The 17,760-nt window shown below is 41.3% G+C and overlaps 1 protein-coding gene across 2 annotated transcripts in view; it reads left to right on the plus strand.

Moving 5' to 3' along the window:
• The first annotated feature begins 2,182 nt into the window (after positions 1 to 2,182).
• SNAP91 (synaptosome associated protein 91) overlaps positions 2,183 to 17,760 on the plus strand; it is a 169,979-nt gene continuing 154,401 nt past the window's right edge. The window contains exons 1-2 of one of the 2 annotated variants that reach the window (XM_066358936.1): positions 2,183 to 2,442; positions 3,309 to 3,468. In XM_066358936.1, coding sequence (XP_066215033.1) covers positions 3,339 to 3,468 — 130 coding nt within the window. In that variant the 5' untranslated portion in view covers positions 2,183 to 2,442; positions 3,309 to 3,338. The remainder of the gene's footprint in view (positions 2,443 to 3,308; positions 3,469 to 17,760) is intronic. The other variant, XM_066358938.1, reaches the window with a different exon arrangement.

Genomic DNA, 17,760 nt, shown 5'->3' on the forward strand with positions numbered 1-17,760 from the left:
TATATTCATTATCATTCAGTTTGAAGTAATTTGTAATTTCTCATGGGAAATTAGACCCATATTAAAATGTGTTGTTTAATAACCAAATATTTAGATATTTCTAGATATCTGTTATTGATTTTTAGCTAAAATCCATGGTAGTAAGAGATCAGTTTGTATGACTGTAACCTTTAAATTTATGAGACTAGCTTTATGGCCCAGCATGTGGTCTATACTGGTCAATATTCTACGTTTACTCAAAAAGAATGTATTCCACTGTTGTTGGGCAGAGTTCTTATAAATGTCAATTAGTCAAATTGGATGGAATTGTTATTTCAAGTCATCTATACCTGTACTCATTTTCCATCTACCTATCCTATTAACTACTAAGAGTGTTGAAATCCTTGAGTATATAATTGTGGATTTGCCTATTTCCCCCTTTAATGCTATTAGTTTTTGCTTCAGTGTATTTAGGAGCTCTGTTTTTAAATATGCACAACCTGTAGAACTATTACATATCCTTGATGAATTCTCATCCTTATGAAATGTATCTCTTTACCCTACAATTTATTTTGCATACTAATATTCCTTATTGTTAAGTCTATGTTGTTTAATTTTAACACTGCCACGCCAGCTCTTTTTATCAGATTGGTTGAGGTACAACTTACAGATAATAAAATTAACCACAGGTTTTAAGAAATGTATCGAGTTGTGTAACCATCATCACAATCATGATATAGAATATTTCTATTACTCCAAAAAGTTACTTTTGGTCCCTTTGCAGGCAATCTCCTCCTCAACCCCTAGCATTTGATTTCTGTCTCCATAAGTTTTGCCTTTCTCAGAATCCTGTTTAAACACAATCACAACAAAAAGAAGTGTTTGGGGTTGTGCTTCTTTGATTTAGCCAGATGCATTTGAGATTCAGCCTTGTTGTTAATTTGGTCTTTGTTATTGCTTCATACTGTACTCTTTCATTGTGTGGATATACCAATTTTTGTTTATCCCTTTACCATTAGAATAACATTTGTATTTCTCCCAGTTTGGGATCATTATATAAAGCACTATAAGAATTGAGTACACATCTTTTAATGGAGATGTGTTATTTCTCTTGAATAAATACCTAGGTGTGATATTGCTAGATCATATGGTAAGACTAGCACTTGAAACCTAACAATGGTAGTCTTGGGCAGTCTTTCATTTCCTCATCATGCTTCTAACTAATGCTGGAGTCAGTTCCAAGATTTAAGAAATACTAAACATTGTACCAGGTGAAAGAGAGGAGAATACAACACCTTGATACTATAGGTAGACATTTTACAGCCTCGAGTCCAAATAGAGGCCACCTGTAGTGAGGAAAAACATCAAGAAAAATTAAAACTGAAAATTTGATTTTGATTCTACTTTGGAAACTTAAAAGTTTTTAAGGTTAAGGTAAATTGGTAAAAATTATTTTTTAAGAGTGAAAAGTTTTCCTTACACATGCAAATAATTACTGTCAATATAATCCGGGACTCCGTTGATGGCTTTGTTAATTCGTCCTTGCAGCAGACCTTAATATCCGTTCATGACTAAAGTGGTTAGAATTACCTGCCCACCCAGACTCCCAATTTTAACTGAGGCCATTAGAGGGGTCCAAGGAGTTGAGGACACACAGGTAACGAGTGCCCTTGGCTGGCAGAAGATGACATTTTAAATTGCCCTGCCCATCTGGGCCACTGCTGCCTTTGACAGGAGGACGTGTGTGACAAGCAGGGGACAAGGGGCTGGGATCTGCTGGGCAGAGCGCGACCACACCCTAGCCTTGGCCTTCAAGGAGAGAAACTACAGAAGTCGCCTTGCAAGGCTGCGCCAACGCCCCCGCCGGCCCGGGCGCATCCAGCAGTCGGCGGGCAGGTGTGTGCGGTGCGCGCCGGATGCAGGTTCAGGGTGCGGAGGGGCGCCTGGAAGAGAGTGGAAGGCTGGATGCCGTTGGCCTCCCTGCCTCCCCGCCTCCCTCTCTCCTCGCGCTTACCCGGGATGCTCGCGCGCGGCGCCCGATTGACTGAAAGCGCCCGGCCCGAGGGGGTGGCGTGTGTGAGTAGCTGGGAGGGGGCCGCCAGGAGGTCCGTGGAGAGCTCGCCCGGGTTTGTCCGCCGCCGTCACCTGACTCGTTGGAACAGCCACAGCTGAGGTGGGGGCGGGGATGGGGACGCAGCGCGGAGTGCTAGAGAGACGCGGCGGCGCTGGCGGAGGAGGCAGCAGGCGGGCACTGGCTCCTCGGGCCACTGGCGGCGGGCGCAGGGACCGCGGAGCTGAGGGCGGGGGCCGCGGAGCTGCGGACAGGTGCCGGGCCAGGGCTGGACGCATCGCGCCCCCGGGAACCGGGTCCACGCGCGGCCGCACACACCCACCCGGCGCGGCTTCCCTCGGCGGCCCAGGCTCGGCTCATCCTGCGGCGGGCGGCGCCGCTCCTGGGGCGGGGTGAGTACCGCGGCCCGCCGGCCCCCTCCCCCTCGCAGGGCCGCGCCGGGATCCGGGAAGGATAATCCTAGGGCGCCGAGAAGGGCAGCGGCCGGGTGACAGCTCCCCGGCGCGCTCGAGGACGGGCGGGGGGCTGGGCTGTCACCCATCTGCGCCCCGCCGCCGGGAAGGGCGAGGCGCTCCGAGACTCCGGCGCCTCCGCAGAGCCGAGCGGTTTCTGCAGCGGGGATTCGGGGCTAAGGGCGGGAGGGGGGGCTCCCGGGCGCAGGGCCTCGGCGGGGCTCTGGAGGCTGCGGCGAGGAAGGAAGGGGAGGCGAGGGCATAACATGGCGCAACATTAGGATAATCTCCACTGCGACCGAAGGAGGACGAGCCTAGCGCTGCAGCAGTGTGACGAGGAGGAGGGAAGCGCCCGGGGCTTGGGTATCCGACTCATTCTCCGGAGGCTGGGGGCTGCGAGGGGGCAGCGCTGCGGCGGGGAGGTGCGAGGTGGGCATCCGGTGGGCGCACGCCCAGGGAATAACCCCGGAGCACGCTGCTCGGGTACCCGGGGATCAGGTTGCAGGCAAAGTGCTGATTGACAGGGGGTCGCCGAGGGGGTGAGGTTGGGTTGGGAGGGCATAGTGGCTAGATGCTGGAACCCGAGCCTTCTCTGGGGTTCCGTGGAGGACCCTCCTACCCTTGCTCAAGAAGCCCCTAACCGCGTCACACAGCGGGGCAAAACGCGTTGCCGACTCCAAGAGGTAGTGCTAGGGTGGGAACGGAGGAGAAGAGAGCCGCCGTGCGGCGGGAGGAGGCAAGGCCTGGGTGCTCTGAGCGGAGGGTCTGTGGGTTAAAGCAGGACCATCTCCCCTACTTTCCCGCAGAAGAGGCGGCAGTAGACGCGGCCAGAGAAGATGTCGGGCCAAACGCTCACGGATCGGATCGCCGCCGCTCAGTACAGCGTGACGGGCTCTGCTGTAGCGAGAGCAGTCTGCAAAGCCACCACTCATGAAGTGATGGGCCCCAAGAAAAAGCACCTGGACTGTAAGCATCTCTTTATATAAGTGGGACATGCGCGTGGCAGAGGCGCCTCGGATGCTGGCAGCGCGGCCTGGGCTCGCTGTCCACAGTGCTGCTTGCAGCCTTCAGAACTCTCAGCGGGGCTGCCCCTGAGCTTGAAATCTCCAACCATGGAGGTGCTGCCTTGAGTCAGCCCTGAAACCTGGTCTTTGAGCCATTTTTAACCCTTCCTGGTGACCTCTAAAGTCTTAGTGGAGAAAAATATATGTACATTATATGTCTTAACAATATATACTAATAAATAATATATTACATAGAGTAATACCAATACCGTAAGATACTGAGAAATTGCACATTCTAGATTAGACACTTTTCACGTCTTTTTTTTTTTTTTCCTTTCTATACTGCCCTCCTTCTCCATGGCACTGGAAACCAGGGGTTGCACAGTCATAACAACAACAAAAACAAGATGGATATATAAAAGGTCAAACTTGTCATCCCAGTTGTTTCTTAAACACATTTTGAATAGTTTTCAGATAGTGATTTTTTTTTTCTTAGTGTCGCTGCTGAGATTTGTGTGTGAGTGGGGGTGTTGTAAATGTGTGTTGCATATAGCCACACCAAACTGAAATAAATTCAGGCTATTGAATGAGGAAATTGCACTTCAAAGATAATGGCGATTTCATTTTACACTTCTTGGTACACTTCTTTGTCCCATCCTCAGAAACTGCTGGGCAGAATAACTAGACTGTGGTCACAAAATGGACGTGCTTTCCCAGCATTTGGGATGGTGTGATTGAGGATGAAAACATTTAATTCATAACTTTTTTTTATATTGGTTATTGATGAGAAAAAAAAGTTAGAATCTGTATATTTCTGAAATAAATGTTTTGTTTAACTGGTAATCTGTTGTTTTTGAGGGGCAAATAGGGACGCTTAGAGAAGGTTTTCGCCTGCTTTGGGTAGTGAGGCTCCTAAAAAATAGTGCTGTGGCCTGACCTGTGGTGGTGCAGTGGATAACATATTGACCTGCAAAGCTGGCCAGGTTGGAAACCCTAAGCTTGCCTAGTCAAGGCATATATGGGAGTTGATGCTTCCTGTGCCTCCCCCCCTTCTCTCTCTCTATCTCCTTTCTCTATAAAAGTGAATAAATAAAATCTAAAATAAAAATAAATACGGAGCGTTGTAATACCATATATTCTGTAGTTGCTGTTCGTCTTTTTGACCTGCTTAGGATCTGACCTATTACGAAGTTTGTTGGTAAAGGTCAGTGTTGGCATGAGAGACACAGATGTGCCATACCCATTTCACATCTGACTCCCTTTGCTCATTTTCCGGTTTTGTTTTGCTTCAGGCCTTTCCCAGTGTCTTCCATGTGTAGCTGAGAAAATGGCACCATGTGAGAGTTGACTCTAGTCCTATCTGTATAAGCTAAACTTAATGAAGCTTATAGTGGACACTGTAAGGGTTCTCCAGCCTTGTGAAGCTGTTGTCTCATAAAATTGAATGATTTTGTTTCTAGAAACTTGTCTGAGAGGAAAACACCATTATTCCTTTCCCAGGCGAATTCTTAACAGCATTTGTTGATTGTGGTATCATGTGTTATATATGCAGTACAGGATGAGAGAGGCCACCAGGGCCAGGGCACCTAACAGAAGTGGAAATTATAAATTCATGACCAGCTTGTTTTGCTGCAGTGTGCTGAATCATTTAGCCATCTTTCCATCAGTTTCCCCAACTCTGGAAGGATGACTCATGTCTTAAAGTTATGTGTCAGTCTAGCAAATCCTCATAATAAAAAAACTATGGTTTATGGATTTGCTAAATGTCATGAAAATGATGACCAGTATATTGATACATTTCAGAGAACATTCACAAGTTTGAGCACTTCATTAAAACATTTTCAGATAGAGACTGACTTTTCCATATCTGAATATGTAGTCAGTCATCTTAATCTTTAAGATCTCAAAAAGTACCTTAAAAATTTTTGAGGTAGAAGGATTTTCAGTATCTGCAGCATATGTTGGTAGGTGGGGTGATTTTGAAGACGTAGAACTTAGGGGTAAGACTTTTTATTTAGAAAGCAGCTGAAGTGGGAGCTGTATTGAATTATTAATGTGAAGAAACATATAAGCTAAACTTTTATTGAACAGTCACTGGATGCCAGGCACTGAGCTTTACATTATTAATTTATCACTGCTTAACCAGTTCAGGGAAGGTAATTACCTTTCACAGCTTTTAACCACTGCACTTAACTACCATCTGTTGTTTATTTAGTAATATTCTATGTTGGGATGGGGGTGGGGGGAGGAACCATATTAGCCTGAATAGTCTAATCTTCAAAATACCCATCCTGTTTGCAAGGCTTTGTGTGAAATTGAGTATCACAATCTGTGTACTCATCGCAGTCTCTGAAATGCCTGGAAAAAAAGAATTTAATTCTTTCACTTAAAAAAATGAGCAATGCCTGACCTGTGGTGGCGCAGTGGATAAAGCGTCGACCTGGAAATGCTGAGGTAGCCGGTTCAAAACCCTGGGCTTGCCTGGTCAAGGCACATATGGGAGTTGATGCTTCCACCTTCTCCCCCCTATCTCTCTCCTCTCTCTCTCTCTCTCTCCCCCCCTCTCTCTCCTCTCTAAAATGAATAAATAAAATAAAAATTAAAAAAAAAAAGAAAAGAAAAGAAAATATTAAAAAAAAAAAAATGAGCAAAAGCCAAGTACTAAGAAGTATTGGTTTTTCTTTTTAATATTTTACTTTTTCACTAAGTCATAAATTATCTTCACTTAAAACCAGCCTTAGGGTAGAATTTGGGAAGATAGATATCCCATTACTGATATGTTCTAATTTAAGGAAAGATGATATGAAAAACCTGAATGTACATTATGTTATATTTATATGCATTGTAAGAGGACATTTTCACTTAGGATTTCTTGTGAAGTTTCTTTAGACAACAGTAGACTGCATTTATTCACAGATTTCCAGTAACGTACCAGTTATAAAAGTGAGTCTCACCTGTCAGGAAAATACAGAAGCACATAACTAAATTTCCCTATAGGCACTAAAGTATTCTTAAGTAGCTAGTGTTTTAATTTGAAAAATATTAAATACTAGTTGGGAAAATCAAAGCATGCAATGTAAAGTTGGGTATTTGAAACCAAAAAATTAATTTATAATTAGTTGGATTTTTGTATAACTTTTTTGTTTAGAGTTTAAGTTGGAAGATTATAAGAATAGAATATATGGTCCTATGATTTTTTTAGATATCTGGTTAAATAGGCTCGAAGTTTTTATGAAAAGTATACTTACTGTTAATAAAGTACTGGTTTAAAAGCTAATTTTTTTTTTTCTTTAGGTTGACAGACCAAGTTAATTATGGTGATAGTTATGGTGTTAATTATGGTGATTTATAGAATGATGCTTAATTGTGCATGATTTATACATTTGAAGAAATTATTTGTTATATTTTGGGGCAGTGTTTATCTTACATACAGTGAGAGGTGAAGATAAAAAAAATCTCAGGCCCTGGCCGGTTGGCTCAGTGGTAGAGCGTCAGCCTGGCGTGCAGAAGTCCCGGGTTCGATTCCCGGCCAGGGCATACAGGAGAAGCGCCCATCTGCTTCTCCACCCCTCCCTCTCTCCTTCCTCTCTGTCTCTCTCTTCCCCTCCTGCAGCCCAGGCTCCATAGAGCAAAGATGGCCCAGGCACTGGGGATGGCTCCTTGGCCTCTGCCCCAGGCACTAGAGTGGCTCTGGTCGCAACAGAGCGACGCCCTGGAGGGGCAGAGCATTGCCCCCTGGTGGGCAGAGTGTCGCCCCCTGGTGGGCATGCCGGGTGGATTCTGGTCGGGCGCATGCGGGAGTCTGACTGTCTCTCCCCGTTTCCAGCTTCAGAAAAATACAAAAAAAAAAAATCTCTACACATATATTCTCATATTTTTTCCTTTTTTTTCAATAGCAATATGTTTCTTAGAGGAAATATATATTTGGAAAAAGCTTCACTATAATCAGCAATTAAATATTAAGTTTAAAGGATATGGTTAACCTTTATAATCTAAGTAAGAATGATATATTTTAAGGGAATTTTTGATTATGTAAAACTTTTACTCCATACTCTAGTTGGAAAATCAAAGTTGCCCTATTATAATAATGTTGCCCTGTTCCAATCAGACTTAAACACCCAACCAGTGTCAGTTTGGCATTAGTTTTTCTGGGTCCGTCTATGCACCCCCACCTCCTTTTCCTTGTCACTTTGGGTACTGATCTGGTGGAACATAAAACATCCGGGACTCAGCAAGTATTCACCTTCCTGGTTACAACTGCTTTTGCATTTCAGTTGCTTTCCCTTTCTGTTTTATAGTTGATGGCCTAGGATAGTTCAATTCAAATAATAAAGTAACAAGATCCAGTACCCACCCAAATGCTGTGTCCAAGGGTAAAGAACAACAAAACCCCCAAAGCCCTCAAAATAGAGCTGGCTGAAAGTAACACCTTCTGGGGAAAATTTGCAAATTTTGCAGTCCTGGTATAAGATTCATTTTGATTTATAGCTCTTATGAAAAATGTCTACGTTATACTATATTGTTAAAAGACTCTATTTAAGATCATGAAAATTTAAACTTAGACATTATATTAACATCAAATCAAATCTTATGAAAAACCAGATTGGTTATCAGTAATCCTATTTTTTTATATTCTAAACCTCTTGGTTTTAGGTTTTTAATAAGGAGCTTATCTCATATAATAAGTGGTTCGAGTTCTAAATCTTATGTTTGAGAGATATTTTTATTTTTTAAATGATGTTTTTCATCTCATACTAAGAAAAAATCTGATCTGATTGTTTTTCTTTTAAAAATATCTGATTAGGGTGAGTGAGATATGCTCTGGAATAACTGGCAAATTACCACGAAATTCTTGCTGCTCTAATTCTAGTAAAATATTTGCTAAAAAGTAAGAAATTTTCTTTTTTTTCTTACTGAGGAGAGGGTGGACAAACAGGGACAGACAAGGAGGAGGAGATAAGAAGCATCAGTTCTTTGTTGCTGCACCTTAATTGTTCATTGAATTGCTTTCTCATATGCACCTTGCTGGGCCTGGTGTGGGTGGGGGTGTTGGCGGGGCTCCAGCCAAGGCAATGACCTTTGACTCCAGCCAGCGACCTTGGGCTTCAAGCCAGCAACCTTTGGGCTCAAGCCAGTGACCATGGGGTCATGTCTATGATACCACGCTCAAGCTGGTGACGCCATGCTCAAGCCAAATGAGCCTGCACTCAAGCCAGTGATCTTGGCGTTTTGAACCTGGGTCCTTAACTTCCCAGGCCAGTGCTCTATCCACTACACCATTGCCTAGTTAGGCAGTAAGAAATTTTCTGAGTGAACAGAAAGTGAAAATTCCAACCTAAAATTTTATTTACTTTGCATAAGTAAAATATATTTTGTATAAATGTGTATATAATTTATATAAATATATTTTGATTTATATAGGTGCTATTTGAATTTGCATACTATAATAATTCAGTTAATATTATATCTGTATTTGTTATAACTTACAGAGGTTTCTAGGGTGCTAGGATCCAAAAACTAAGCAAGGTTTTTTGAATGAAATTAATTGGAATAATGTATAACAGTTTAATGAACACTAGGGCAACTTTCAACATGAGAAGTATACTAGCTTGCTATAAATATATTTTACTTTGTTTCCAGTTATTCTCATTTAACTATTTATTATTGTCCAAATATACCCTTCATGTTTCTGTATCAAGGTGCACTGTTTCTTCATGAGTTCACCAGAAGACCCAGCTCAAGTGTGAAGATGGTAGAACAATCTGAGTATTTTTTAGGCAGCCAAGAAGAGATGGGGAAAATATATTTCTGAAAAGCTTTTCAAAAATCATAAATCCAATGGTCCAATCTGTGGTCCTGTGACCTTCTCAGATCATGCTCAGCATCCCAGTAGGGAAAAAAGAGATCATGTGAGATTTAGGGGTTTGTAGGAGCCAGGGAAGCAAAAGAGTGGCCAAGAGTCAGGCAGTAGTAGGGAGCTTGCTTCAGAAATGTCTTAAAAGTGACTAGGTGGGCTTTACATCAGCTAGTGGGAAAATTGAGATTTCTTTCTGGATCTTTTCATTTGCTTATGTTTAGAGAAATCTTTTTTTATGGTACAATATTAAATATATTTGGGTCACGTTAATTGTTTTTCCTCTCTGTCAGTCAATGTAGATAGCAGATATTTTCTTAGAACAAGTATGAAATTGGTAACTCAAATTGATGTTTTAAAAGTTGCCCTAGTGGCCTGACCCGGTGGTGACGTAGTGGATAAAATGTGGGACTGGGACGCGGAGGACCCAGGTTTGAAATTGCAAGGCTCGGCCCTGGCTGGTTGGCTCAGTGGTAGAGCGTTGGCCTGGCGTGCAGGAGTCCCGGGTTCGATTCCCGGCCAGGGCACACAGGAGAAGCGCCCATCTGCTTCTCCACCCCTCCCCCTCTCCTTCCTCTCTGTCTCTCTCTTCCCCTCCCACAGCCGAGGCTCCATTGGAGCAAGAGATGGCCCGGGCGCTGGGGATGGCTCCTTGGCCTCTGCCCCAGGTGCTAGAGTGGCTCTGGTCGCGACAGAGCGACGCCCCGGATGGGCAGAGCATCCCCCCTGTTGGGCGTGCCGGGTGGATCCCAGTCGGGCGCATGTGGGAGTCTGTCTGCCTCCCCGTTTCCAGCTTCAGAAAAATACAAAAAAAAAAAAAAAAGAAACCGCAAGGCTCACCAGCTTGAGCCCAAGGTCGCTGGCTTGAGCAAGGGGTCACTCAGTCTGCTGTACCCCCTCCAACCCCCTTACCCCCTCGGGTCAAGGTATATATGAGAAAGCAAGCAATGAACAACTAAGGTGCTGCAACAAAGAATTGATGCTTCTCATCTCTCTCCCTTCCTGTCTGTCCCTATCTGTCCCTCTCTCTGGCACCAAAAATAAAAAAAAATAAAAATAAAAATAAAAAAGGCCCTGGCCCTGGCTGGTTGGCTCAGTGGTAGAGCATTGGCCCCACGTGTGGAAGTCCCCAGTTCTATTCCCAGCCAGGGCACACAGGAAAAGTGCCCATCTGCTTTTCCACCCTTCCCCCTCTCCTTTCTCATTGTCTCTCTTCCCCTCCTGCAGCCGAGGCTCTATGCCAAGGCTCTATGGGAGCAAAGTTGGCCTGGGTGCTGAGGATGGCTCCATGGCCTCCACCTCAGGCGCTAGAATGGCTCTGATTGCAGTGGAGCAACGCCCCAGATGGACCGAACATCACCCCCTGGTGGGGGGCATGCCAGGTGGATCCTGGTGGGGTGCATGTGGGGTTCTGTCTGCTGCCCCCCTCCCCCCCTTCTCACTTTGGGGGGGATAATACCAAAAAAAAAAGTTGCCCTAGTGATTTAAAAAATTGTATATATGGAAAAATACATAAAATTATGTATGTAATGAGTAAATTCAGATCTTAATTGCAGTATTACCTTGCAGCATTTTAGATTAAAATTTTGGCACATTGCCATATTAGTTTTAATGTTTAATAAATGGTCACTGAAGTCTTATTTGTAATTTAATCTGGGCACTTAGTTGCCATGGATCGCCTTCTTAGCTTTTCCAAAGTAAATATCCTTTAAATATCTTGCGTCCTCTCCTCAAATTGGTCAGTGCTAGGATAGGGTGTTCTCTGGAGCTTATCTTGGTTTCAATAACTTGGTAAAGAAGGTCAGAAGTGACATATAACCCTGTCCCCGCAGGGCCGAGGACACTTTTCTTACAGATTTGTATTTTAGGTGACTCAGCTCTTGAGCCAGCCACTACTTAAGAGAGCCTTCAAATATAATCTTGTTGCAGTTAAATAATTTGAAAAGCCACATTTCTTGCTATTAAATATATTGCACATTCCTTTCTCATTTCTTTACAGAGAAATATTTTGTTTGCTCGTGAAGGGAAATGTTGGCTCTCTTTTTTTTTTTTAGGTATTTATGTGATATGTTCTATCTTTTCAAAAAGGGGAGAATAGTTAAATGGTATACCAGTGTCCATTGTGTGATGACCCAAAAGTAAGAAATGGTGGAGTCTTCCTGAGAGCACAGACCAGAGAGAAGACTGTACCCTGAAACCCACAGCCTTTCTGTAGCTTTCTTTTCTGCTCTCCCTGATGTGCGGGGAACCCCCAGCGTTCCCTTTGTGTACCGAAGGTTTCTCTCTTAGGCCTTTTTGTGGAGGACCTAAAGGATTTTGCTCTGTGCCATTCCTGGCTGCTGAGGAGAGAGAAGCTGGATCCTTGCCTGCCTTGTGCGGTTTTGCTTTTTGGCCTTTATTGTTTTTCTAGAGTTGGCCTTTTATTTTAAATTATGATTTCCCTTCTTTCTACATCATTTATTGTCCCCGCCATTGGCCTCTTTTTCTATCTCTCATAAACATTTTCAAGTATCTCCATTTGAAACAAGCTAAACCACCTACACACAGCTCTCCTTGGACTCTGGGACTCTTGAAGCAACCTACCTGCCTGCCATCCCTTGCTTTTCTCTCCCAGCCAACTTCCTGAAAGAATATCTCACCGTTCCAAAGAAAACAAACGCAAAGGGAGCCAACATCTCCCTTCTACCCCTCTTTGGATAGTCTCTCTTTGATTGGCTTAATTCTTGCATGAAAGATTAGAATTGTTTTTAGGAAATCTGCATTGCCCATCCAGTTGCCCAAGCCATGAACCTAAGAATTACCCCTTATCTCAAATCCAGTGGGTGGTTAAGTATTAAGAACTCTGAAATCTTCTTTCAGTTGTCGTCTGTCTTGATTGAGATTAGTAATAAAAGTCACCTGTAAAGTAAAGATTAAAAATAGTACAACCTCACTTTTGTTGAGGAACAAGTGAGATAATTCGTGTAAAACACCTCGCCCAGAGTTTGACATATAAATGTGGAAAGAACACGAGTTATTTCTCCCACTACTCCCACTAACCATTACTAGTACAATTGTTGCCACTACTAGTACCATTATTGCTAGAACCACTACCATTATTAGAAGTAACACGTGTAATCCTTAGTGATTTGCCCTTACTACTTCTCCATGCTTGTTTTTTGTCCCCTCCTGAGTTCAGTCGCTTCAGTTTTTACTTTAATTCCAACTTTCCCCTTCAATAATTTGGAAGCTATATATTATATATAATTTCTGGGGTTTTTTTTTTAGTAATTACCCTTAAAATTTTAATATGCATACTTAAAGTCTAAAGTAAATCAGTTATTTTATTGTTTTCTTCCCAAACAAAAGAAATTTAGAAACTTTTCACTTCAATCATCCACTTCTTACTTACATGCTATTATTGTCCAGTGTTTTAATTCCACTATAGTTTCAACCCCCAAGGCTAGATATTGTTATTCAATACAGACAGCATTTATTTAGATATATTCACCTTGACTTCTTTGGTCACCATTCCTTCGTCATGTCTAAGATTCTTATTTTTTTACTTTCTTTAAATAAATTTTTTCCAATTATAGTTGAAATACAATATTATATTAGTTTCAGGTATAGAACATAGTGGTTAGACATTTATATATCACAGGAAGTGATCACCTTCATAAGTCAGTCTGGTACCCATCTGGCACCATACATAGTTATTATACTGCTAGTGACTATATTCCGTGTGCTGGACTTTACATTTCTGGGACTGTGTTTATAACTGGCAATTTGTACTTCTTAATCCCTTTCACCCATCCTCCCCCAACCCCCTCCCACCTGGTGACCTGTATCTATGAATTTATTTTATTTGTTCATTTATTTTTATTTTTAGATTCCACATATAAGTGAAATCACATGGTATTTGTCTTTCTCTGTCTGACTTATTTCAGTTAGCATAATACCATTTGGGTCCATCCATTTTTTTGCAAATGATAAGATTTCATTCTTTTTTATGGCTGAGTAATATTTGATTGTATATATGTACCACTGCTTTTTTTCTTCACTCATATCAGTAGATACTTAGGTTGCTTCCATATCCTGGCTGTTGTAAATAATGCTTTAGTATACACAGGGGTACATATATCTTTGCAAATTAGTGTTTTGGACTTTTTTGGGTAAATATCCAGAAGAAGAATTGCAGAGTAATATGGTAGTTCTATTTTTAATCATTTGAGAAGTCTCCATACTGTTCTCCATAGTGGCGACACCAATTTACAATCCCACTAACAGTTCATGAGCCTTCCCTTTTCTCCACATCCTCACCAACACTTGTTTGTTGATTTATTGATGATAGCCATTCTGACAAGTGTGAGATAATATCTCATTGTGGCTTTAGTTTGCATATCCCTGATGATTAGTGATGTTGAACATTGTTGTGTCTGTGTGTATTGATCATTTGTATGTCCTCTTTGGAGAAATATTTGTTCAAGTATTCTGCCCATTTTTAATTGGATTATTTGTGTGTGTGTGTGTGTGTGTGTGTATGTTGAGTTGTATGACTTCTTTATAAATTTTGGCTATAAACCCCTTATCAGATATGTCATGGGGAAATACCTTTTCCCCTTCAGTAGCTTGTCTTTTTGTTTTGTTGATGGTTTTCTTTCACTGCGCAAAAACTTTTTAGTTTGATATAGCCCCTTTTTATTTTTATGATTTATTTTCCTTGCCTGAGAAGACATATTGAAAAACAAACAAACAAACAAAAAACCCCAAAAAAACACTAAGAGTGATGTCTAAGAGTTTACTGCCTATATTTTCTTCTAGGAGTTGTATGGGTTCAGGTCTTACATTTTAAATCTTTAATCTATATTGAGTTGATGTCATTTTATTTTTTTATTGATTGATTTTACAGAGGGAGAGATAGAGTGGAAACATTCATTTGTTGTTCCACTTTGTTTTTTGTTCATTGGTCACTTTCTGTATGTGCCCTGACCAGGGGTTGAACCATCAACCTTGGTGTTTTAGATGATGCTCTAACCAACTGAGCTAACTGGCCAGGGCTGAGTTTATCTTTGTGTGTGGTTAGTTTATCTATATATACAGTTTTAGATTGACAGTTATTTTCTCTTTTTTTTTTTTTTTTTTTGTATTTTTCTGAAGCTAGAAACAGGGAGAGACAGTCAGACAGACTCCCGCATGCGCCCAACCGGGATCCACCCGGCACGCCCACCAGCGGGCGATGCTCTGCCCACCAGGGGGCGATGCTCTGCCCCTCCGAGGCGTCGCTCTGTTATGACCAGAGCCACTCTAGCGCCTGGGGCAGAGGCCGAGGAGCCATCACCAGCGCCTGAGCCATCTTTGCTCCAATGAAGCCTCGCTGCGGGAGGGGAAGAGAGAGACAGAGAGGAAGGAGAGGGGGAGGGGTGGAGAAGCGAATGGGCGCTTCTCCTGTGTGCCCTGGCTGGGAATCGAACCTGGGACTTCTGCACGCCAGGCCGACGCTCTACCACTGAGCCAACCGGCCAGGGCCTCTTTTCTTTTTGAAGATAATATTTCACTCTTGACTTCCATAGTTGCTTTTAAGAAGTAAACTATTCTACCTGCCTTTAGGTAATCTCTTTGATTCTTGTGGGCTGCATTTTAAATGTTTGCCTTATTCTTTTATAGTGTATGTGTATTTAGATGTATACTTCTTTTTATTTATCCTATTTGGAACTTTTTGAATTCCCTGAATCTGAGAATTATGTCTCTCATCAGTTCTGGAAAATCTCAGTGTTTCAGTTACCATTAATTGTTATCTGTACTCATTCTCTTTTTCTCTCTCCTTCAAATAAGGTTATACATATGCTAGACCTTCTCATTATATGCTTATATCTCTAAATATGCCTTTCTGAGTTTCTAATATTTTCTTTACTATTTAGCATGCTTTGTTTTTCATGCATCTTCCAGTTCATTAATTCTCTCTTTAGCTATGTCCTTCCTGTTTACTCATCTTTAGTTTTTAATAGTATTCATTTACATGTTTTTCATTTTTTAAGTTTTTCAACATTTTTTGATAACATTTCTTGCTCACATATTTATTTCTTTACCATTCTTCACATTTTTATTGCTAGATTTTAGAGCTACAGAGACAGAGATAGAAAGGAAGGAGGGGGAGAGAAGCATTCACTTGTTGTTCCACTTAGTTCTATATTCATTGGTTGCTTCCCATATGTGCTTTGACTAGAGAGCTAACTCAAAACCTTGGTGTTGCCTGACCAGGCGGTGGCACAGTGGATAGAGCTTCGGTCTATGATGCCAAGGACTCAGGTTCGAGACCCCAAGATCACCAGCTTGAGCGCGGGTTCATCTGGTTTGAGAAAAGCTCACCAGCTTGGACCCAAGGTCTCTGGCTCAAGCAAGGGGTTACTTGGTCTGCTGTAGCCCCATGGTCAAGGAATATATGAGAAAACAATCAATGAACAACTAAGGTGTCACAATGCGCAAAGAAAAACTAATGATTGATGCTTCTCATCTCTCCATTCCTGTCTGTCTGTCCCTGTCTATTTCTCTCTCTGACTCTCTCTGTCTCTGTAATAAAAAAAAACAAACCTTGGTGTTTCAGGTTGACACTCTAACCCACTGAGCAACCAGCCAGGGCCTCTTTACCATTTTAAACACAGTTCATTTTATTCTCTCTCTTCATTACATGAAGTTCAGTTTCTGCTATTATTTTTGCCTAACCCTCAGTCATGATTTGTTTCCTCATGTGTTTTGTAATTTTGGACTTTCAAATCATGTTGGCTAGGACTTCATCTCTCGGAATCCTGAGAAGCCTAGGATCACCTAGAGAGGGTTTGCATTTGTTCCTGCTAGGGCCACAGTGCTACCATCTTGGGAGCATCTTAAGTTGATTTATGCTATTGGAGTTTCTCATCTATTACAGGTCTAGGGCCATATTTTTAAAACCAAAAAGCTTAGAAGAACTTTTTTTTTTGGCAAATCATTTGGTGGCAAAATTTGACCTGATACAACCACTATACTTCCTACCATGTGGGCTTATATGTTTAATTACAGAAAGATATTGTTATATGTAGGCTATCCAGATTATACTGGTTGTTAATTAATATATGGTATATGTATTATATTACTTTTGTAAAATCTGAAAAATTTTAAATTCTGAAACATATATGGATCTGAGGATGCTGGCTAGAGGGTATGAATCTGTAGTCTAAATTTGTATCACAGTCTTATAAACTCTGGTTACAAATGCCTGAGAGAAAATTTTATCCTTCATCTACCGAGAACCTAAGCTGAGTAGGACAAGTTTTTCTGTTGCCTTTCTTTGCTGGAAGTTGTTTTTGTTTGTTTGTTTGTTTGTTTGTTTCTCCTGATTTTACTAAAACGTAGGTTAGTCATTTCTTGTCAGTGCTTAGAGGGGCCTCTGTGCATACGTCCCTGTCACATCGCTCACAAAGTTGTGGTGGGATTCTGTTCAATGATTTTTATTTTGTTTTGTTTTCCTTTTTTTTTTTCTTTCTCTGGTCTGCAGTGGAGGCTGCCTTTTCCCTAACACCAACTCTAGTATGGAAGCATGTTTTGGTAAACATTTGCTAAATGATTGTTCTATTACACATTTCTCAAATTTTAGATCTTTTTTCCTCATTTCTATTTAAAATTTTTACCTTTACTTGCTAACTTTTCAGAAGAGCAAGGAGTTACAACTTGGACTATTTTCTCTCTAGGTTATGAATGGAAGTATAATATTAGAGGAAAGCAAACAAATAAAAGAAACATTAAATTGCCAATGTGGATAGTTAACATTTATTTTCCTGAAATCTCTCACTGCTTGCATTCTTGTGATATGATAAAAATTTAATTTGTGTCCCTGTTTCCAACTTCAGAGAAATACAAAAAAAAAAATTTAATTTGTGGAAAATTACATCCTTGATACAAAGAGATTTTTGGTTGTGGGTGTAAAGCATATGAGTACTTCTCTTGGTGCATATCATCAGTGATTAGATAGTAGATGATTAAGTTTTAGTATCACAGAAAATTCTTTGTTAGCATTTTGCGTGTACGTGTGTACACATTTGCTTTAGTTTGTTTTTAGTTGGATACTGTTGCATAGCATTGCTTTTCAGTATCCATTTTATAATTCATAAATACATGCATTACAAATAGTAAGGATAGTTGTGGAAGAAAAGCATTATTTCAGAAATAGCTACATACTTTTAATTTCCACTGAAATATTATTCACTGTGTCTACAGTGATATTATTCACTAACATGATAATATTACCATTAACAACTTGAGGGTTTTAGTGAGGAAAGGGGACAAGTTTAAGCTAAAACCTTGGATTGTTTTGTTTTTGAAAAGAGAGCAATAAATGTTAGCATATTTAATTTAGCTTTTAATTTCCTATTTGAAAACATTAGAAATTAC

The sequence above is a fragment of the Saccopteryx leptura genome, chromosome 1 (genome assembly GCF_036850995.1).
Source record: "Saccopteryx leptura isolate mSacLep1 chromosome 1, mSacLep1_pri_phased_curated, whole genome shotgun sequence".
In the NCBI taxonomy this organism is placed as follows: Eukaryota; Metazoa; Chordata; class Mammalia; order Chiroptera; family Emballonuridae; genus Saccopteryx; species Saccopteryx leptura.